The sequence below is a fragment of the Phalacrocorax aristotelis genome, chromosome 1 (assembly GCF_949628215.1).
Source record: "Phalacrocorax aristotelis chromosome 1, bGulAri2.1, whole genome shotgun sequence".
Taxonomy (NCBI): Eukaryota; Metazoa; Chordata; class Aves; order Suliformes; family Phalacrocoracidae; genus Phalacrocorax; species Phalacrocorax aristotelis.
The window spans coordinates 106,032,057-106,055,108 of record NC_134276.1 but is presented as its reverse complement, the minus strand read 5'-3'; the positions used below and the strand labels follow the sequence as shown (position 1 = coordinate 106,055,108).

The 23,052-nt window shown below is 41.8% G+C and overlaps 1 protein-coding gene across 2 annotated transcripts in view; it reads left to right on the top strand.

Moving 5' to 3' along the window:
* Nucleotides 1-351: 351 nt before the first annotated feature.
* Nucleotides 352-23,052, top strand: part of JAM2 (junctional adhesion molecule 2) — a 37,335-nt gene continuing 14,634 nt past the window's right edge. For both annotated transcript variants that reach the window (XM_075101546.1, XM_075101557.1), the window contains exon 1: nt 352-738. In XM_075101546.1, the coding sequence (XP_074957647.1) occupies nt 684-738 (55 nt within the window). In that variant the 5' untranslated portion in view covers nt 352-683. The remainder of the gene's footprint in view (nt 739-23,052) is intronic.

Here is a 23,052-nt window from a genome sequence, read left to right as displayed (position 1 = left end):
GCAACAACCGAATTTTTGCTTCGTGATTTCACCCCGTTACTCCCACTTCCACCCCGGGTGGGCTGGGCTTCGGGAAACGTACCGACAGGGACTACGGTCTTCTTCGAGAAGTTTAAGCTTTCCGTAATGAAAGTTTATTCTGTTGCAACAAATGTCCTTGAGCTTACGAAGACCTCACAGTTCACAAAGAAATACGTAATTCGGAGGGAAGAGCTGCTGGATGCAACACAGTTGCACGGCCCCGCGGTCCGCGGGGGCATCGCGCTGGCCCGGTGGCGGGGGGGGGGGGGGGGAGGGGGAGGGGGAGGAGGAGGAGGAGGAGGAGGGGATGCGCCCGGAGCTGCGGCTCGGGGCCGGCGCGGGGCGGGGGCGCCGCTCCGACGTCTTAAAAGTTTTGGGGTGGCGGCGGTGGAGGAGGACGACTACGGGAGGCTCGGCCGGACCGGAGCGGAGCCCGAACTTCGCGGGCGCGGTGCGCCGCGCCCCGGCTGCCGCACCTGCTCCAGGGCGGCCGCCGCCGGGCGCCGCCCCGTTCTTCCCCCGGGCCGAGGCCAGGCCCCGCCGGGCCACCCCCCCCCCCCCTTCCTCTCCTCCGCGGCCGCGCCTCGCGCCTCACGCCCCGCCGGCGTCGCCCGGCGGTTATTAACGGCTGCCTCCGGTGGGGAGCGGCCGTGCCCGGGAAGATGGCGAGCTGCAGCCTCCGTCTGCTGCTCCTCGGTTACCTGGGGGTCCTGAGCTGTAAGTGGTCGCGTCCCTTCCCCGCGGGGCGGGCGGGTATCGCGTACCGCTACCTCCGGCAGCGCCACGGCGCCGGGCTCCCCCCGACCACCACGCCGCGGCGCCGGGCTCCCCGAAGGGTCTGTGTGTGTGAGGGGACAGAGCTCGGCCCCTTCCCCGGCCCCACCGAGAGCCGTGCCCGCCCCCGCGGCGGCGGCGCTGCCCGTCCCGGGGCGCCCGGGAGCGGAGCAGGGCAGGGCAGGACGAGGGGGGCGGCGTTCCCCCTGCCTCGCCGCCCGAGCGAGAGGAGCCAAGCCCCCGCTCCGACAGCGGGGTGGAAGCGGAGGCGACCCTCGCCGCGGCCGGGGGACGCGCGGTGGTGGCTTCCATGTGCCGCCTGTCTGCGCGCAGATGTAACCTGTTCAAGCCGGGCCTGTTTCGGCGCGAGCCGGGGGCTTTCTGCGGTGATGTAAACTTTAGGATGCAGGCTGCGTAGCCTGCTTCTCTGATGGCCTTCACAGGATGAACGAGCGAGTGACGGGAGCGCGTTTTCTGTTGCCAGCCCCAGATGCTCCAGCAGCTCCAGAACAGACTTGTTTCCAATATTTTTGTGGTCCTATTGTCTAACTCCTTAAAAACAAAAGGCGGGGGAGGGAGGGACATGTTAAAATAAATTGGCAAAAGGTGCCCCACCCAGAAAGCACATGGAAATAAGAAGAAAAAAGAAAGATCGTGGTGCCACATAACTGTGAAGAAGCAGTGAATTAATATACAGTGTTAACAGTGCCAGTCCTGTGATTAGGCTGTCGCTTTCAGATCACATCTTACTGTGTTCCTATTGTATGCTCCTTGTGTCCTGCTGGTATTTTAAGGAAAGAGGCTGTACGTGGAAATAACGTTTTGAAAAGAATTATATAGCACAGTCTCGCAACAAAGTGACCACATGGGGCAGGTTCCTGACCCGTGGTGGATGTGAGACATCCACGGTGCTGATGCTGGGTGTGTTTTGTAGTTTACCTCTTGTTCTTCCTCACCTAACAGGAACGTCTGTGTGTGGAAACTCTTTTTTTTTTTGCAGAGGAGGGATGAGGCCTGTAGTGGAGAGACTGGAAGTGATGCATGTCTGTTAGGTCTCTGGTTTGGTGGCGGTTTTTCTTTTCTTGCTCTGTGCTTCTACAAGACCTTATGGAAATTTTGGGCTGTTAAAAAGGCAGCTAGTGCAGACTTTCTCTTTCATATAGTAAATAACAAAAATTATTTTCTTTGATTTTTTTTTTTCCTCCATTTGTTGTTAATTGCATGGGTATATCAGAGCGGATGAGGCTGCCATGGTTTTTTGGTGACAGGTTTCGGTCTCTTGAGGCTGCTCAGCTTTCTGGTTAGTTGTGCCTGTTGGCAGTGCTGGCTTTGACCGGTGAGGAAATGATAGAGGGTGGTTTGGAAGCAGTACAGTGGATACCTACATTGTTGTCAGACATGCTTTTTTTTTCCCGCTCTTCCTGTCCCAGTTCCCAAGAAACATCAGGTGGAGAGAAGGTTTACTAGCAAGGTGCTGATAAGAAGCCATCGCATGAAGAAAGTGACTGTAGGAGGGTGTGCAAATGCTGATTGTTTGTGTGAGCCAGAGGAAGTCCAGGCAGAAATGCAGGCAAGCAGGAGTCTGCTCCTTCTCCTGTGGCTGGAGTATGTTCACATTAACAATAAGGCTGAATAATACTGGCATCTGAGTCAGATGTATGGGCTGAGTGGTCTCTTACGTGGGGCTGGGGCCCAACATGCCATGGAGATAGTGGGGAATGGGAAGAAACTAAGGAGGGAAAGAAATCAGGGGTTGATACCTGAAGCATGTGAACAATATATTGTGGAGCAGTTCTGGAGAACTTGCTTGGTCATTTAGCTGTAGGAATTAAGAGCTGTATAGGTTGGTCAAAGGAAGTCAGCATAGACAAGAACAGTGCTGAGGTAGGTGAGGTTTGGATTGCTTTTCAGTGAGAACCTACTAAGAAATACTGATGACCTGCAGAAAATAGTGGTTCCTCTGAGTTAAAATTTCTCTTTCACTTTTAATTTAGAGGAAAGTAAAGGAGTTGGAGGTCTTCAACCATATTCTCTGTTGGCATGAGCTTCTGAAACTGGTGTTATCTGGGAAGTTTTAAAAGGTACCACAGAGTAAGACTTGTGAGCTCTGTTGGCAAGACAGTTAGAAAATGTACAGAAATTATTGTTATTAATCATCATGGCTACTCTGGAGGAGATAGTCTGTACTGATGAACTGGCCTTCTTGTGAAGCTTATAGGTGTAGCTTTTTTCTTGCATTATCCCACATTAGAAATTAAACTTAAGCTAGTGATGCTGGAAGCAAATCCAGTACGATATGTCTGTGTGAGGACAATGCAGAGGCAATAAATAGTAGCCTTACATAAATATTTGATGGAGATCACTGGGGTAGTTTGAGCAATAAATAAGGTGAGGTTTTGTTTGTTTGTTTAATTTTGATTTTAAAACAAACACCCTTAGAGCTCAGGAGTCTTTCAGCTGTATACAGAGGGTCTAGAGGAAAGAAGCCTTTTGCCTTCCCCTCCATCACTGACAAGAAATTGTAAAGCATGACTGCATTGCCTGCAGGAATTGACAGTGGAACTCTTTAAACTATGCTTTCCTGATTATATGTGTTATACAGTTGAAGTACTCAAAATTGAGAATATTGTCAACCCCAGGTCTTCTGTTGAACCCTCTTTGTTTGCTGGCTTAACTTGGTAGGGACTTACTCTGATTTTTAAATCAGAGTCCATATCCAGGTGAGGTGGGACTTCTCATATTTGTAAAACTGCATAGTTCTCCAGTAATATCTGTACAACATAATACTATAAGCCAGGCTACCTGTTTTTTGGAGAGGGAGTAGGGGGAAGGGACATCAAAGGAAGGTTCCTTCTCTTGCTGTTTCTGTTGAGAAGCAGTATTTCTTTGCTATAGACTGCTAGTGGTCTACAAACCTGCAGAGATCCTTAGGCACCATAACATAGGGTGTGAGATGACAGCAAGCTTCTTAAATATAAACAAACAAATGAAAATTAACTACAGAAAGCAATAGTTGTTTTTAATGTTCAGTCTAACTTTACTTCATTTATAACTGTGGTGACACTGCACAAGATACCTGAATGCTTCTAAAACAGATGAAAATTGAGGACTTGGTTGGAAGAGCTTCCTGCCTTTAAAAGGCAGACATGCTCTTCTCTCTAGCTGATGTTACAACCTTCACAATTTCACCCTCTTGTTTAGATCCTTGGGGCTCATAAGAAACTGTGGCTGTGAGTTATTGGCATGTCTCTCAGAAACCATGGCCTTTGCTGCATTTGAGCAAGTCACGCTATTTCGCTTAAACCTAGGCATGCTACTTGGAAGGGGCTCTATTTCTGAGAGGCCTCACCCAGAAGCAATGCTGTTCTGTGGTAAGGGTTTTGTCTCTTTCTCTCTCCCTCTCCAGTGGAGAGGAGGCAGAGGGAGCTGGTCCCTGGCTGGCCCTGTGGTATGCTTAGTTTGGGTTACTGGCCCCACAGACTGCTATTGATATGCAAAAGAAAAAATGACAGTGACTGTCTTCCCTCACTGCATACAGGAGATAGGAAACGTACCTTGCAATGTCATGCCAAGACATCACAATTCCTTTTGTTTTCTTCTGTTTAAGGTGGGTGTATGGAAATGGAGGACTTGCTTTTGCTGTCGCTTGGCCACTGAGGTCCTGTTTTCTCAGTTCTAACGTTGCAACAATTCTTTGTTCATGTTGTAGGATGTGTATTTCTGGTAATTGTGAATACAGTAGGGGCATCTGGCATTAATAATGAGAGTTAAAACTCCTACTGTGATTAGCAGATCTAATTGAGCCTGGATGAGGTCTTCTCATTGGCTATTTAACTGAATTACACAAAGATATTTTTGTGATTGTTTCCTGTATTATACCTATATTTCCTACTGCGGACTGTTTTGGCAGCAACCCGGTATCTGCCAGGTTCTGCTGCAGAAACTGGCTGCTCATACCACAAATGATTAGGTAAGAACTCACAAGCAGTTGAACTTTGACTTCACCTTTTCACTTTAGCTAACTGACTTAACAAAACATATGGGATCATCTTTCATGACCTAGAGCTACCAAACTTGTCTGTGTCCACTGACTTACCCCAAATGTTGCTGGGGATGTGTGCAGACCTGTTTTTAAAGTGAACTAAACATGTTAGAGAAGGCTTTTACCCTTCCTCAAATTGTGCTCCAAGTGCTTTAGTTTCTCCTCAAGTGCTCGTGGACACGAAAGTGATGTACTCTTCTTAAGTATAGGGGAATCTTCTTGTATAACTGATAATAAAAAAATAATCCAGATTTCTCATAATTTCACAAGAGTAAATAATAGCAATATTTCTTTGCTGAAGATGGACAGTGACATGCATGTGAAGCTTCTGCAGTAGAAGTAAGCAAGCTTCCCTTGTTGGGGGGTGTGTAGGTTTGGGTTGCCAGTGCTTTTGGAGGGAAAGGAACAACTAGTAATTTAATTATGAAAATGGAATTTAAAAGTTTACCTATGGTATGATCTCCTTAGAGTCTATCAACATTCAAAATGTCATCTTTCTGTTGGAGCACTTCTGGAGATGGTCTGTTTATCATCGATTCCCCGCAGCTGGCAATCCCTTTTAGAAAGACTTTTCTCAAAGTAAGGCTTAGTGTCAAACTTTCTCTTAGCAATGCTAGAGGTGACTCCAGTGTAAGTGCTTACATAAAGGAAGATTACTAAGAAATGTTCACAGCCAGAAATGTCCACACTGAAATATAAATGTCTTGTGTATCAAAACAATTGAAGCACAAGGTAGACGTTTGCAAATAGTCTGCTATGACAAATACAAAGGCCATATGGAATGGCTAAATTAAGATTTCCTTGAAATTATGCAACTATGTCAAACAAAAAATGCTTAAAATAGTGTCCCTGTGGATGTATACAATGAACTATCTTATTGCTGTTTTTTCTTGTTTGGATGATTGATTTTATTTTTCTCCACTGTGATAACTTTGTGGCACTATTGCATAGATGTGGGGAAAATAGATGGTTCACAAGTTCTTGCTTTCTAGTTTAGCGGCTAATTTACAATGGGGTGAGCACTTCAATGGACACTGAAGGAAATGTTATGTGGAAGCCAAAAGGCAATTTATTTACCAGTGATTAACTCTATCCCAGTTAGCTCACCTTCCTTCCCCACCACCCCCCCAAATTTTGTAAAGCTAGCTTTGTTATAGTTTTACTTTCAGGCATGTCTTTTCCCATCACGAGTACTTTTCAAAGAACTGTCAGTTTTAACAGAACATTTCTGCAGAAAAGCCTGTTGCATCTTCCTCAAAGCATTGTATGTGATTGCTTAAAGCAAATATTATGGTGTCTTGTCTTTATTACAAATTATTTGTTTCCTTCATCTAAACACTGGGTTGTTTGTTTGTTTTGGGTTTTTTCTGGAAATGAATATGTATTTCAAAGAATGAGACAGCAATTTATGCTGAAGGAGCATTTGGATGATTGCCAGTGCTTGTAATCACATGTATTTCCAAAGCCTCTTTTTTTTCTGGAGGGTTCCAATGAGTTCTGTCACCTCTATGTTCACAGAATATCATTGAGCATTCAAGTGCTTATATAAAACTTCTTAATCAGGCAGAAGGTGAGCTTGGCAGCTGAACATCTGGTCGGTTTTGAACGTTCACTTGAGGTGAAGGAGCTTTTGGAGAAGCAAGAAGAGGAAAATAGCCATTTCTGAAGAACAGCAAGTAATACAACAGTGGTAGATGTTGAACCACTAGTAAGCCTGTAACCCCTCCTGGTTAATAGGAATTAAAGCAGGCAGCCAGTTTCTCTCAAAGATTATGTGCAGGGGAAAACAAAATAGAAAAATCTAGTAATAAGCCTTTTTGAATGCTTGCTTTTTACAAGCTCAAAATTTAATTTTCCATAAGAGATGGGAACGTCAAACTTGCATTGAAATAGCTACAACTTGATCCTGGCTGTTTAAAAAAAGTAAGAAATGGTTGGACTTGAGCTGGAAAAAAACAGACTCTACAGGTATAAAGTTTCAATAGATATATATAACTTTTTTTGGATTACCCTCTTAAGGGTGGAACACGCTCTCAAGCTGGTCCAAAGCACTGGATGAGACTCAAAGGGGAACAAAACATATTACATTATGGATGGAAAATCATGTATTATAGGGTTGTTTTGGTACCAGATAACGTCAACTATAGGGGCTTTATTTGCTATTCACAGACTGCTAGCACAGTACTTGGCGGTAGTGATAGAACATGGATTCTTGAAGAGGTTTTTGCTCAAATTCATACAATGAATTAAAAAATGATTGTGTATTGTTTCTCAGCCTGCAGAAAGTGCTCAGTATGAACTGGGAGAAATTCTTGGGGGTGATATGCTAAGGACTTGTGTATGTTGGCTAAAGCTGCAACAGAGTTGGAGAAGCGTTTGTGCTTGGCATGCTTGTAAACATATGAGGAAATAATATACAGAAAACCAGAGTTTGAATACATATTATATGAGTTAGACAGCAGTTTACTACTTGAATGTATAGAGAGTACTTATCTCCAGGAGGCCCTGGTTCATAAATTCTAGTAACTGTACTGGCAAAAATGAGTAAAAACCTATCATCTGGGATGATAGCTGTGGAATGCGTCGGTGTGCTCAGGTGCATGTTATGGCTAGCTTTTGTGCTCATGTACCCTTTCTGTTTCCATAAAATGGTCTTATAAAGTACATATTGGTTCTTTGCCCTTTGACTATTGGGCCACCTAAACTGATTTTCTACCGTTCCTCCAGTCTTTAAGCTAGTCAACCACAAAGTGAAAACTCTCTCTCAAACTCCTGGCTTGTTCTTTGTGGCTCTTGTTTTATGTACCCTTGTGCCAGATTGTAACTGGGATTTCAGGAGGTGTGACAGGGCTTTGATGCAGCTTTGGCACCATTCAAACTGGTCGTGGTGAGCGCTTCTGAAACTGGGATTCAAGCAAGATGTCTCATGTACTTAGTGAAAGGCTATACTTCTGTATTTGAGGAGGTTGCTCCCCTGCCTAAATACAGAAAAAAAATCTGAGAGTGCACAGTGGCTGGGGATGAGAAGTATGGACTTCGGTGTGCCAAGACCTGTGGAGGGCTTCTGGCTGGGAGGCCCTGCAGCTCTGGCTTTGAGGTGGTGTTCAGTGGCGTTGGCTGGGGTCTCTGAGCTGCCGTTTTCATGCTACCGAGCTTTGCTGGGCCCGACTGACTGTTGTTAATGTGTTGAACTTGCTTGAGAGCCTGAACATTTTTAAAACATGGACTGGGGGAAAGTCATGCCCTACTAAGAATAAAGGACTTAGCTGACCCATGTTATATGAAAGGTGTGTGTGTTAACTCTTAAGTTGTGCAAGTTAATTCTAAGCAGAAATATCTGCTTTCTGTAATAAATGTTACATGACTGAAGGCTCTTCTAATTCAGCAGCAGCATTTAACAAATTTTAACATGACATCTTGCCAATTAAGTGTTATATGTCAAGATTTGGAAAAGGGTATAAATTCTAGTAACTTCTAACAGATAAAAGCATATATTTCATTGCTTGAGGCTTAGATTATAACTAGTGACTTAGACTGCACATAAATGACACCAGCTTGCTTCAGGTGTTTGCAACTCCTAACTGTAGGAAAAATTAAATAGAGGAGGATTACCTCTAAAAACAAGGTAGCATAATATCAAAGGAAGACATGACTGGTATCTGCTTAGCACTGTTCGGAAACAAATATAAACGATAGATGTTGCTGGGTTGAGTTCTTTTGTTGTGTGTTGTTGGTTTGTTGGGTTTTTTTTGGTGTCTCTGTCCATCCCTGCTGCTTTTCTTTAAAGAACAAACGTATCACAGGGTTCTTGTAGGAAGGTGGGGAAGGGATGTGTATTTTCTTTTTTCCTTTTTTCTTTCTTTCTTTCTCCACATAAAGTCCAATTAAAAGATCATTAATAGCAATGCCTAGATATTGGAAGAGTTTGTGCAGAAAAGGTCTTTATCCTCCAAGAAGACTTAGTAGCTTTCCACTTATATGTCAGTAAATATTTTTATGTGAAAGATAAATGTTTTATTTTTAGTCAGTATTGAGTATTCTTTGTATCTTGCAATGAAGGCCACTTGCCCACTGTTCACCAACATAATGTTGCGTAATGTGACTCACTGAAGCACAAAAATGTCATAATCATTTGAGAGGCTTCTGAAAGGAAAAACAGTACTTCCATAATGGAATAGAGCCATACAACATCTTTTCATGTAGAAGAGAGGGAGGATTAGGAAAGCCAGGTGGTAATAAGGGCTTATAAGGTTTTTAAGATGATGCTGTTGTAGTATTGGGGTGACTAGTAAAACAAATTCAGGCACTCCAGATTCACTGGTAACGTTAAAGTTGGTGCCTGGGACAGGAAGTAGAAAGAAGTGAGCAGATGTGTCGGTAGTGGAAGCATGCTTAGACATCAAGAAGCGACCCTTTGGGCTGCGTTAGTGTATGGTTTTTCTACTTGGCATACAGTCTAAGAGGCCTTCACATAATTCCATCTCTGTCAATTGCCTTCTTATCTTTTTTCCTTTTTCTAAATAAGACCTACATCCTGGACATCAACTAGTGCTGTTTGAATCAAGTGACACACAAGTCTTCTGAAATGTATTAGGCATAAAAAGTAAATGTGATTCTTCTCTTTTTACATGTTCAGTTTAAGTGTTGTTGAAATGATGGCTCAGGGGTACATCCCGAAATTAATGTACTTATAGCACTTGTCTTTGGAGCCTTCCAATAGATGTCATCTGGGGAAGCTGTTTATCAGCAGGGAATCAGAACCATATGTAGAGAGACTAACTAAAAAATTTTCAGCCCTACTTTTCTGCTGTCACTGCATACTCCTTCTTATTTCTTTCATATTCCAGTTGTATCTCCAGCTAAGTCCTCAAGACTGTAACAGTCCACACATAGTTGCTGTTTGCTTTCCCGTTGTGTTAAAATTCTTAGCCCCCTTTTTAGCAGGGAGAAGGGAGGGAAAATAGTGCTGCAAAAGTTTTTGCCCAGTTGTTAAAGAGCACAGTGGTTTTCTAATGTAAATAGCTGTTGGGAGAATGCACTGATTTTTGTGAAAGAAGAATAAAGTGATGTCTCTTTATAAGCATTTAAATTTATTTAAAGTTTATTCAAAGCTTTTGAAAAATATGTACACAGAGAAAAAGGAGGGGGATGGCCAGCTCTTGCATGTACAGACTTGCAGGTGCAGAACATTTTTCTTGAGTTAAAGCAAACTTAATGTCTTCTGTGGAATATCAAAGCTGTGTAGAAATGGGTTTTTTTTCTTACTTTGTTTAAGCTAGTCTTTGGTCCAAAAAAAGTCACAGAAAACTTGAATTTTCTTACAAAAAATGTCATAAAACCTAAAGACAAATACTTTGTCTTCTAGCAAAATAATAGAAGCTAAAACAATAGAATATGTATATAACAATCTACTAACCCAAAAGATTGTTTTACATGTCACTTTGGAAAGCTGGGAATAAAGTTAATATTTAGGATCAGCCTAGTATTTGATAAACTCTGAGCCCAACTGGTTAGGAAATCAGACTATTTAAGTAGAAGATATGTATAGACTAGCCTATGAAGGGTTGCATATCTGTAAGCTCTGAAGTAGATACTCTTTCCTGTGAAAGAGTAATTATTTTTATTTCTTGTAAGGAACCTGTTCCTTATCTACCCTAAAACAATACCTGGCACGCGTAAACATAACCCATAACAGACGCTTTCATCAGAACTGTTGAACTTTTACTTAGTTGGTGATGAGTTCCTCTTCTAGAATAGAAATGCTGGTAGCAATCCATTATTCAACAAGCCATCCGGATCCCTTGATTTCTTGACCACTCACAGCTCTGCTGATGCTAGCTCTGTACTGTCCAGGCTCATAGCAAGAAGCTCAGCCCTGCAACAACACTGGGAATAAATAAGTAAACATGCCCAGATCCTCTTCTTACTAAAATATATTGTTCTGTGAGTTTAGAACTGAATTCTGAACACCTTATTTTGTGTTTGGGTTCCATGTGGTCACAGTGCTTATGCTGATATGTGTCTGCCTGTATAATCTGTTTGCCAGCATAGTCCTTGGCCTGTTCTTGTCACATGTCTCAAAAGAGATCCTTAAACTGATATTATTGACCTGAGTTGAAGTAGGACAAGCACCTTCAAAATAGTATTATTTAGTCTTATTTCTAAAGGAAGCTTCCGTTTAAGCAGTAACAATGTCACACAAGTTTCTAGAGCAATAACTCGTGAGCAGTTGGTTATACAGTGAATATGGGCAGAAGTAGGCAAAGCAGATGGCAAAACAGTAGTTTAAAGCAGCATATATACCTACCTGGGAGTGAGGGTTTCAAAAAATATGTTATTTATTGACCCTAACAAGTGTCCTAGAAATGTAATGTGATTTTTTGATGATACTGTATCATATGTGCACTGTTGAGTATTCCAGATACAGCCACTTTTAATCACCAGACTTTTAAGCACTAAGTTGTGCTTGGAAAGGTAGTGGCCCAGGGGGCTGAATCCTTAATCAGATATGGTTTATTCTTTAAAAACCGACCAAAACAAAAAAAACACTAATGGTTTTAAAAATATATGTACATTAAAAGTTTTCCAGCTCTACATGTTCCTGGTACTACTTCTGTCTCTGAACTGTGACTAGATTGTCTATTTAATTTTGACAAGATTATTTGTCTTCCATACAAATCATTCTGTCTCCTGGATTATTTTTTTTGTTGTTGTAGTTTTACAGCATTACAGAATTGCTGGCGTCTTTTTTGTTTTGTTTTTGTGAGAGTGAAACAGCTGGTACTTTCTTATTTTAAGTACCTGCAGACAAGATCATCAAATCCTATTACATGAAGCAGCAAACCAGTGAATTGTGAATGTTAGCTCACATACTGAGCTTTCCCTTCTTCTGATGCAACGCAGCAGTGTGTTTCATTAGTGAACCTTACCCAAATATTCTCAAGGATGTGGCTCCTAACATCTCCTCTGTTGAAAAGCTGTGATGATCACCAACTTAATATTTATGCTTGATTTTAAAAATAAATAAAGCAAACACAGAGTTACTCTGTTATGTTTATTCCTGTTTCCTGTGTAACTTTCCAGTGTTGTTCTTTTAATGCTTTCTAATCTGGATACCCATATGTTGTTGTGCTTGTGTCGCTTTTAATGTGATGAAGACTCTAGTGGATTTTTTTGTTGGTGTTTTGTGTTTTGTTTTGTTTAAATCATCTTCCTCCTCTTTAAGGAAAACTTGGCACCTATTATACTGTGACCTATTGTTCCTAGCTCTACCTTCCGGAGGATTTCTTCTAATCACCCTTCTCTTTTAAGCGTGCAAAACATCTTCTCTTTGTTCTAGCTCCTCTTGATACATATCAGCCTTAATTGAAGAGTGGCTTCAGTTGTGTTCAAAAGTGCCAGAAGGTGCTTCTATAAAATTTGGTATTAAAGAACTAAATTATCTGTTGAAGGCCTGTAGAATTAAGGATAGATATGCATTTGTACTGTAAACTAAAACATTGATTGAAATTAATAGTCATCAAACATGACTGTGAGCTGCTTCTGGCAGGAAGAGACTGTTGAGCAAACTTGGCAGTGTAAGAGATCATGTGTGAATGAAAATGGGATGAGCTAATTCGGCAACTGGACTCGGATTATTAGGAAGGGTTCACCAAATTCTTTTGGCCAGGAGAGAAGTGGTCATATGTTCCCAGCTCATATTAGCAAAGAATCTGCTCTGTAGTCTGGGCAAAAAAGTTAAAAAGCTAAGTTCAATGCTGTTTATCACTAATAGGATGGAGTTCTAAAATTCTTGATTTAAGTGAAAACACTGCCGCCACCCTCAGTTATTGGAAACATCTCCTCGGAAATCCTGAATTCACAAAGCATTGCACAAGGCTCTTGCTGAGTACTTGCATTTAGAGAGCATCCTACTGTTTTTTGGAAGACACTGACTTTTTTTAATGGACATGATAGCTAGACTGAAGTTACGCTATGTCCCAAATTCAGCAAAAATTGCATGGGAGAAAGCCTGCATAAGGCCCTTTTTTAAAAAAACTCACCACAAGAAGTTATTCTTACACCCATTACATATTAGTATAGCAGTATATTCTAGGTCAATATTTGCTTCAGAGAGAACTTTTTTTAAATAATGTATTTCAGATGTAGCATCCCCTTCAGTGGGGGACATAAGGTGACAATGCTGATTTGGCTTTGATTATTACACTTTGCTGAAAATGAGATATATGGGTATAGTTGGTCAAATTAGCTATTCTACATGCTACTTAGGATCCATTTGCAATGCACAACTCTGGTTAGATAGCTACTCCTATACCTTTAGAAGCCAGAACTTAATATATTCTCTTACATACTTTATCCTCTGCAGTGAAAGCGCTTTTTAATCAAAAAGGGGTTGAGAAAACCTACTGGGGGAAAAAATGCTATAAACTTGAAGGTACTGAGGGTGAGGAAATTTGGTTCCAGCTTAAATACAACTAACTATGGGAAGAGATGTCCCTTCACTGTAACAATGTATTTACTTACAACGATTTAAAATTATAGCATCTTGTTCTTCCTCGCATCTGGAAATATGATCCTACAGTGAATGAGCAGGGACTCCGGTTTCATATGGTGTTTACTGGAATTGTAACGAATGCTGGTTGGCACAGTTGGAAAGTAAACTAAATTTGTTTTCAGGCTTTTTTAGATAAATAACGTGTGTATTTGTAGCTATACAAATGACGTGACTTCTTGAAAGTGTTTATCCTTTTCAAGTTGCTTGGCAATTCCACTTAAACGTTGTAGGAGGCTTCAGAGAGCTTTATCTCGAATTGTGGGCCACGACGGTTGTGTGGGTTTTTGGGGAGGTTGTTTGTTTCTTCTAGTTTCCTCACTCTCTTGTGTTCCAGGGCTGATTTTTTACGGTTGATGTAAATCAGTCTAGTACTATTGACTGCAGAGGAACAAGCGAGTTTGTACTGGGTACCTAGCTTTGTTTTGAAAATTTAATAATCATTCTACTACAAGTTCTCTAGGTATTTGCCCAGGCAAGTGTTTTGCTGAATTCTTACATAGGGTTTATGCAGCTAGATATCTGTTTCTTCAGATCACCGCTGTAGCGTGTGATGAGGTGGGCGTGATGGCAGTTGCAAAGGGCTTCTACCCCCATGGCCTATTCTCATGGTCTTTTGAAACATGATGGTACTAGGCACAAGTCATCAGCATTCTGATGCATCTGAAAGTAAGCAATAGCTGAAGCAGCTATAGGATTGTGGTGCCTTTACAATCTGTCTTTGAGCCACTGCTGAGTTGCTGTGGAAACCAATGTTGAGCAGGACCGGGAGAGGGCTGGAAAATAGGCTTTTTTTGTTAGAGCCTGACTAGTTTAAAACCCCATCCCCCGTTTTCAGAAGCTCCCTTTGAATTGCTATGGAGACAAGAAGAGCAGTGGAGTTCTGAGTCTTGTAAAAGCGTGAGCTATAAATATTTATTTGGTAAAGAGCATATACTTTCTGGATTGTCTCTGTCGGAATAAACTCCATGCTGCATTGAACCTTTGCAAGCTGTGGATTCAAATGGTTCCTCTCTTCTGTGTGAGTAGACAAAGAGGAGGCAAAAAATCCCCAACAAACTTTGAAGGGAATTGAATTTTACGTTTTGACTATTAATTATATAAGAATTAATTAAATTTATTGTTTCCCAGAATTTCCAGTACAAACTAATGCAGTAATCTTTCAGTGCTGGGACTGCTGAAAGCACATAGGAGGATGTTTAGTTTATCTGGAATTGCTGTGCTTTGGTGTTCAGTTTCTTCAGAGAGGCTGACCTAAATAATCTCTTCCATTCTTGTCCCGTGCCACCTGATTTTTATTTCCTACTTTCTCCTCTACAAGCACTTCCAGTTTGTGTTTTCCAGGGCCAACTGTCCTTGGGGCTCTGCTCTGAAATGAATCATTAACATGATCTTAAACTCTTAGGACTACCACTGATAGCTTTAGGTAACTGGCTCAGAAAACTTCAGCCTCTTATTACTTTTACTTTCAAGATTTTTTTTTTATTCTTAACTTTCAAATTAAGCAGAAAGACACCATCGCTTTCACAATCTGAAAGTGCTAGCCTTCCGGATTGCAGTAAACCGTATGCACACTGCTGAGGATTAACTAATTTTTAGGTTGGCATTATGAATGAAAACCTTTTGCTAGTCTGCTCTGTAGGCGAGGCATTTAACACAAGATACTACTTTCCCCTGTAAGACTGAGAGCTACTCAGGTCATCTAATACAGGTAGAAATCCTGCTCTTGGTCACTTTCTGGCAAAGCTCTTCCCCCTTTTTAAATAACTCCTGGCTGGATGAAAATGCAGTACTGCGTTGTTTCTCATATGATTCCATTATGAAGGCAGAGCTACTGAAGCTCATTAAAACCTACTTTCTGTAACAGATGAGTGGGAAGGATTGTTTTTATTTTTATGCTACATCTTAATAAAATAGTGCTTTTTCTATATTAGAGTTTTTTGATCCCACCCCTACCCCCCACCCCTCCACCCCTCAAAAAAAACCCAACCCCAAAAAACCCCAACCTACTACTTGTCAGGTTTTTCTGTTTGGAGGAACCACCCTAAAGTATGCTTTAGGGTGACACCTTGCTCTGTTGCAGTAGAGGTCATACAGGCAGGATACCTTAAAACTTGACAGCTTTGTCTTACTTGAGTAGCTGTAGACAATTTTTGATTTTTTTTTTTTAAATTTTGACTTCTTCTTTTAATTTGAGATCTTTTAATTAAAAAAAAAAAGTGAAGAGAGTATTTGCTGACTTCGCAGCAAGACACCATCTGGATGCTGACCTTGTTATCAGTTTGAAATGCATAGATATCTCTGCTCAGAAGAGCAAACGGAGTGGAGGATTATTCCACTGTGCATGGCTCTGAGCCTCGGCTGGAGGGGGGGAAAATGCCTTTGGGTTTTGGGGAAACTTTTTTTGTTTTGCTACGGGTGGGGGGAAGGTCAATTTTGTGTCTGTCAGATACTTAGCTGTAGAGATGGAATTTCAATTTTGTAATAGCTGCTCTTCCAAAAGAGAAGCCAAACTAAATACTGGATTTAGCTGTTTTCTTTCCCCCACCCCTGCTCTTCCCTTGTTCGAAAAACCTAGTCCATTTTCCATTAATTTAAAAAAAAAAAAAAATCTGTGAGGAGTGGGCTTGTACAAACGGAGGGGAGGAAAAGCTAGCAGGTATCTCTGCGCACAAACTGTGGTTCATTACAAGGCTTTTCATGAGGTTATTAATAATTCTCCTTGTGGAAGAGGGACTGCCTACAACATACAAGTTAAGCTGTGTCACTCTGCCAGTGAGCTTTTATTCCCTGCACCCCCCTATTCTTGGAACCTTCTGAGTATCTAAAAGCCTGCTGCTTCTGCTGTATCTCTTTCATTCCCAAGAGTCAAGACCAAGATACTGCATTTCTAGTACTGACTAAGCAGTGAAAATAAATAGCCATTTTTTTCCTGATGCTTGAAAACACTACCAGCACAGATCCACTAGAACAACTTCTCTGTAGTGCTAAGGAACCCGGCACTGCATCAGCTTGTATTTGATGAACAGTGTTCCTGATAGTTGTAAGAACTAAAAACTTAACTTATTTGTTAAAAGCAATTTCTTCCAGCTGCTAGAAAAACTTCTCATTTGCCACTGATGTAGGGATAGCACATGTGTACATAGTGTAGGATCCCTAGGTTTTTCTTCCTTGATTAAAAACATCTGCAAGGTCTAGGTCCTAATTAGCCAATATGAGTGTAGAAAACCTTGCCAAGTATTTCACAGCATGTTAAACTACTCTCGAGCTGTATGTGTTACCACCAGGTCTGAGTTGTAGCAGCTCTGGGATCTGGATGACTAAAAGTTACTGTGTTTAAATCTAGCGGTTTCCAAAACACACCAGCTACCATGTAAGTGAAGGGGTGGCTGAGAAGCTCTTTAAGTTCCTTTTTGTGTTTTATATCCTTTTAGCTGGTCAGCCAGAAAATGTGCCATCTCTTTCATTATCATCCTTTTATGCAGTTACACCACACCTATTAAAATGCAAACTTGTTCTCCGCATCTGGGCTTAGATGGTTTTATTATTCCCCGCAGACCCCTTCCTTGAGACTACTCCCTTATTTGTTTTCTGTGGCTGAAGATAGGCAGGGTTGGTCTTCTTGTGAATTGGATAAACTCTGCCCAAAGTAAATCCTGTTCTATTATTATTCTTTAAGATTGAAGAAATTTTATAACCCAAGATAACTGAAAGACTGAAGTTGAGCTGCTTCTTCCTTCCCCTCCCCACCCCCCCAATTTCTTCTAGTCCTTGTCCAAATTTTGAAGTCTTAATGCCATGTTTATCTTACGTTTACTTAATGAAGCTGGGTTTACTCCAGTTATTTCAGGCTATGTTTTGGTACCTAAATTGCCAATTTCAGAGATGGCCAGAGTCCTTAACCTAACACAGGAGACCCCTGAAGAGGCTGTGAATACTCCTGATCTCTCCCCAGCATGTTTGCTGGAGGTTAGCATTCACAAGCAGAACTGATGGAAGGTGAAGGCTACTTAAACACTGACTGCAGACAGCAAGGAGGCTGCGAAGAGTGGTGGATCTGAGCCCTGGCTGTCTGTTGTTTACTGTTGGAAGTAAGGTAGTCTGGCCTGCCAACACCACTGTGAGCACGGCTGGTAGCCTTTTGGTTGTAGCAGCTGCATCTTAGACTACTAAGAAGAATGGGAGTTAGTGGCTTTTTTATTATTATTATTTTTAAGTGATTCACAACTAATTTTGTCCAAAGGTAGATAGCTTCTCCTCCCCCCTCCCCATTTATGGACAATGTAATCTCTGGACTACTTCTTTTAGGAAAAAGTATGGCAACAGGAGAGCCAAAACAGATGTGAGTGTTTAAATGATGTGACTGTGGCAAAACTCTAGGTATTATTGTTTTAATACCTCGTGGTAGGTAGTTACACAGCTGAGAAATCTGCATCAGCATCAAAGCGTGTCGCCAATGGTTTATCCTGAGGTGGTCACTTGTCTGAAGGATGCTAACACCAAACAGATGTCTAGTTTCCTATTCTCTTTCAGGGATTTCAGTAAGAGGACGGGCTTCATTATGGCTTTATTCTTAGGACATCAGATTTCGTAAACTTACACTATCCTCTGAAATCCTTTGTTAAGCTTTGTTCTAGACCACCTGCTAGTTAGAACTTGGCAAAACAAATACCACAAGGCTGCTTTTTCTCTTGTACTTATAACTTTGTTTTGATTCTGTTCTCATGTACACTGTTTCCTTTGATTTGGTTTGACTAATACACTTTTCCTTAATGACTCCTCCAGCTAGTAGTATCAGTTTGCAGCTGTGTGAGTGATTATCAAACGGAAAGTGTGTATTTTTGGGATTTACTTCTGAACAAATGAAGGTACTGACATATAAGATTTTTTCAGATTTTTTTCAGTCTGTATAAAAGCACTTGATGAGCAAAAGTTTACTGGTACAATAATATGTCACCTTTTCACTATTGCTTTTTATATGGTGAATTAAAATCCAAAGCTTAAATCTTGGATTCTGAATAATTGGCAGAGGTGTGTCTAAATGGACATTTTAAGGAAGAGATGCTCTAGCTTTAAAGAGCTCTCCTGTCTTTCTGCTTGATCAGAATATATAATGGTTTTCATTTGGTCAGCTATCTCTGCATCACCTTAAGTTACTGTTCAGACTCTGCTGCTTCTTGAGGAAGATCATGTATATATGTGGTTTGTGTGTGTGTGAGGAAGAGGGCTGTCTGTATGTTGAACTTCTTGCTTTCTTTCTGATGTATTTTGTACTTATTGCATTGTATAATAAGGTCTTCATGTGTTCTATAAGTCCCTTGATGCAAGGGGAAATATGGAGATTTTGTGCAATTGCAAGCTCCCAATATGAAGTATGCAAAGTAATTTCATGATAACTTCCACAGTGAGAAGTAAGTACCGTGATCCTGCCCCAGAAGTCATAAAACCTGTTTTCTTATTATGGCTTTTAGCTTATGAATACTTAGACCATGATAGTGAGCTGTGTGACATCTGTAATTGAAGAGGAGAAGAGAAACTTCCAGGTCCGTGAAACAGTGAATGCAATACAGTAGTGAGTTACATGTTTTTGAGCTGTTCTGTGTCCAGACAGAGAAGGTTGATGTGCCAATAATTTCTAAATTACTTTACCTGCACACTGGAGCCCTAGATATGCTTCCTACCTAAGTGTTAGCAAGTGTTAACTGCTGTCAGATCCTCAGAACTAAATGTTCCTCCTCCTCATGAACACATGAAGGAAGATGTTACTTCAGTAGACAAACATGATTTATTATCTATTGGCTGGGGGGGGGGGGGGGGGGGGGCAGGGTGTATTGTTCTAGAAACATCATTTGGGTAAAAGTCAAAAGGTAATTTTTTCCATAAATCTAAATAAGACTTAGTAGGTTAAAAGGAAGACTATTTAATGACTACAGGATTTATTCTAGACCAAGCCTGGACAAAAATAGAAAGATGGGCTCTGTGTAGACATGCAGGAGTAAGGGTTACTTTGGGAGATGCTGGAGAAGTGGTTCCCTCCTCTAGTTTCAACAGAGTGGGGTAATTTGGGGTTTTTAAAAATTTATTCTTATGAATTCTAATGGGAAAGTTTCCTTTCTTGATGGGGTGGAAAAATCTCCAAGTGCCATTTTTAATGCAAATATTTTTTTGCTATGTCAGTATTCAAAGGGTACATAAATGGCACTCCTGGAATTGTCTTCACTTATTTTCATATTATAATCTTCTGCTGTAACTATTTTGAGGTAACACAAACGTGACTATAAAATTAAAACATATTAAGGACAGGATAGCTGCACACAAATTTGGATCTTTTGTTAATGTGCGCATAGGAAAATTCACTTTATGTTGCCTGGTGTGAAACTGTATTCTCTTAGAGATAAGAAATATTGAACCTACATTTGGAAGGATGGTAAGATACCTAGAAAGCAGAAACTCAGATTAATACAGGGGTATGGGGTGCCGGTGCCCAGGGTTTGGCAGGGGTTGCAGGGCACGGCTGGTTCTGGCCACAGGGCACGGCTGAGCCCCTCTGTGTAATGAAGGGCAAAACGCTGCCCAGCAGCCAGGGGTGAGGGGAAAAGTGTGAGAAACAGCCCTGCAAGCCCAGAGTGGAGAGGGGGAGGGTGCCCTGCAGCCCCCAGAGAAACCACAGTGGAGCATGTGTTGCCCTGCAGCCCATGGAGGACCACGCTGGAGCAAGTGGATATGTTTTGAAGAAAGCTGAAGTACATGGAGGATCCACACTGGAGCAGGTTCTTGACAGTAGCTGTGGCCCATGGAGAGGACACACGCTGGAGCAGGGAAAAAGTGTGCAGAGGAAGGAGCGGCAGAGAGAAACTGTTATGGATTGACCACAACCCTTATTCCCCACAACCTCTGCACTTACTCTGTTTTTAATTGGCAATAAATGTAATTTTCCCTGGGTTGAGTCTGCTTTGCCTGTGGTGGTAACTGCTAAGTGATTTCCCTTTCTTTTGATCCATGAGCTTTTAAATTTTATTTTCTGCCCTGTCATGCCAAGGAGGGGAAGTAAGAGAGCAGCTGGGTGGGTGTCTGGCAGCTGGCCAAGGTCAACCCACCACAACAGGATACAGTGAATGAGTAACTGAAGTTTTGCTACAGTGCCGGGGACTCAGATACCTATTCTGACTGTTCCTACATGACTCACAGAGGCAACGGTTATAGATACTGATAGAACTGCAATCTGTATTTTAAAGGATGCTGAAAAAAAACTAGAAAATTATGGACAAAAAGGACCGTAGGAACAGCCTGGATGGAGAATTCACTCTGTAGTGCCAGACTTGAACAAAAAGGAATGATCTTTAATTGAGAAGAAAATGATGATGGTGTATGGGACCAGTACTGTTTTATATCTTCATTAATGACATAGTGGGAGTGAGTGCACAAGTTTGCAGATGACATCAAGCTGAGTGGTGTGGTTGACTCACACCTGAAGGATGGGATACCATCCAGAGGGACCTGGACAAACTTGAGAGATGGGCCTGTGTGAACCTCATGAGGTTCAACAAGGCCAAGTGCAAGGTCCTGCACCTGGCTCAGGGCAACCCCCTGATATCAATATAGGCTGGGGGGTGAAGGGACTGAGAGCAGCCCTGCAGAGAAGAACTTAGGGGTGCTGGTGGATCAAAAGCTGGGCATGAACCAACAATACGCGCTTGCAGCCCAGAAGGCCAATTGTATCCTGGGCCGCATCAAAAGCATGGCCAGCAGGTTGATCACAGTGATTCTGCCCTTCCACTCTGCTCTGGTGAGACCCCAAGCTCTGGAGCCCTCAACACAGGAAGGACATGGACCTGTTGGAGCGGGTCCAGAGGAGGGCCATAAAGATGGTCAGAGGGATGGATCACCTCCTATGAAGAAAGGCTGAGAGAGTTGGTGTTGTTCAGCCTGGAGAAGAGAAGGTTCCAGGGAGACCTTATTGTGGCCTTTCAGTACTTAAAGGGGGCTTGTAAGAAAGATGGGGACAAACTTTTTAGTAGGGCCTGTTGCAATAGGAGAAGGGGTCATGGTTTTAAACTAAAAGAGGGTAGATTTTAGACTAGATATAAGGAATAAATTTTTTTATGATGAGGGTGGTGAAATGCTGGCGCAGGTTGCCCAGGGAGGTGGTAGATGCCCCATCCCTGGAAACGTTCAAGGTCTGACTGGACTGGTCTCTGAACAACCTGATCTAGCTGAAGATGTTCCTGCTTATTGCAGGGGGGTTGGGCTAGATGGCTTTAAGGTCCCTTCCAACCGGAACTGTTCTATGGTGGTACCTTCATACAGAGAAGACAACATGCTAACTCAGAGCTGTGAGAGCCTGTAGCTGAAAGCCCAAATGGACTCTCACAAGCAAGAAATGAGGTGCATGCTTCAACAGAAGTAATCAACTGTCAGAAGAAAACAATAAGCAAAAGATTTTTGATCTGTCATGTCTTCAGATCAAGACTGGATATCCATCTACTAGGGTGTGTGCAACTCTTCCCCCATTAGGCAGGGGAAAGGGAAGCTAATTCTGTGGGCATGAACAAAGGTGGTCTGTGTGCATGAAAGAGGTAAACAGCAAGATTACACTAAAAGGAGTAAAGCAAGACTAGCTTCTGTCAGTCAGAAGAACATTATGCTCTTAAACAAGCCATGTTTCTAAATATTTTTGATGGGAAGGGAGGCTCAGTTTATAACTTCTGTAACAATTGTTCAGTTGGCTGATGCAGATGGAGGAAATGAACTGCATTAGGAGTGTCTATGCTGCCTTCAAAACTAGTCCTAAACCCAAGTGAATTTGAGATGCTTTTGGGGGGTGGGGGAGGCAGGAAGTTAATGTAAACCTGTGTAAAGAACTGTATTTAGCTGTTCTTAAGCACTTGGTAGACTTGTAGCCTGCCATGGAGTAATTGGAATAACAGCGACTGACTCTTGGGCCTTGCAGGAATGCTTCTGAATCATGAGGGAACACGGTGGAGTCCTTTCCTGAGAGGAGAGCAGCTCTTAAGAGAGGTGCAGAGGAGGAGATAGCTGGGTGGGGGTTGATGTACGGCTAGTGGTTATTTCACTTGTTCTCTCTGGAATTTCAGTATTCCTGACAAAAGAGATATCCAATAATGTATGGGGTTTTTTTTTCTCTCTTTGCTATAAAACTATAGAAATGTTGACTAACGTCCTCCTCATTTCAACAAGAATTTGAGGTAACTACCAATTACTGCACACTTTTTTTTTCACCCTGTAGAAGCAGTGTGTGGTATTCTTCAGTAAATGTGCCTGCCTTGTAATAGAATACAATGGAAAATACACTTATGGATTAATGAAAGTCTCCCTAGTTAGAAACAGACCGAGACATTACCCCAGTATAAAACAATGTCTACTGTTTATATAGAACTTCTCCCATGTAAATACTATCATGCTATTGTAAAAAAAGAAATATTACTATTTTTTACAGGTGCCAGGGCATGGAGAAGAAAAGATGAATTGTTCAAGGCCACCCACATGGCCAGCCCTGGTCTACCTCTTAATCCTGTGCTCTCTCTAATAGAGAATATCTGATCTGTCCAGTTTAAGGAGGTCACAAAAATATTGCTTGTAGCTGCTGAAGCACATATGAAATTACAAGTGTTTATTGCTGAGTTGTCTTGTTTTTTTCTGTCCC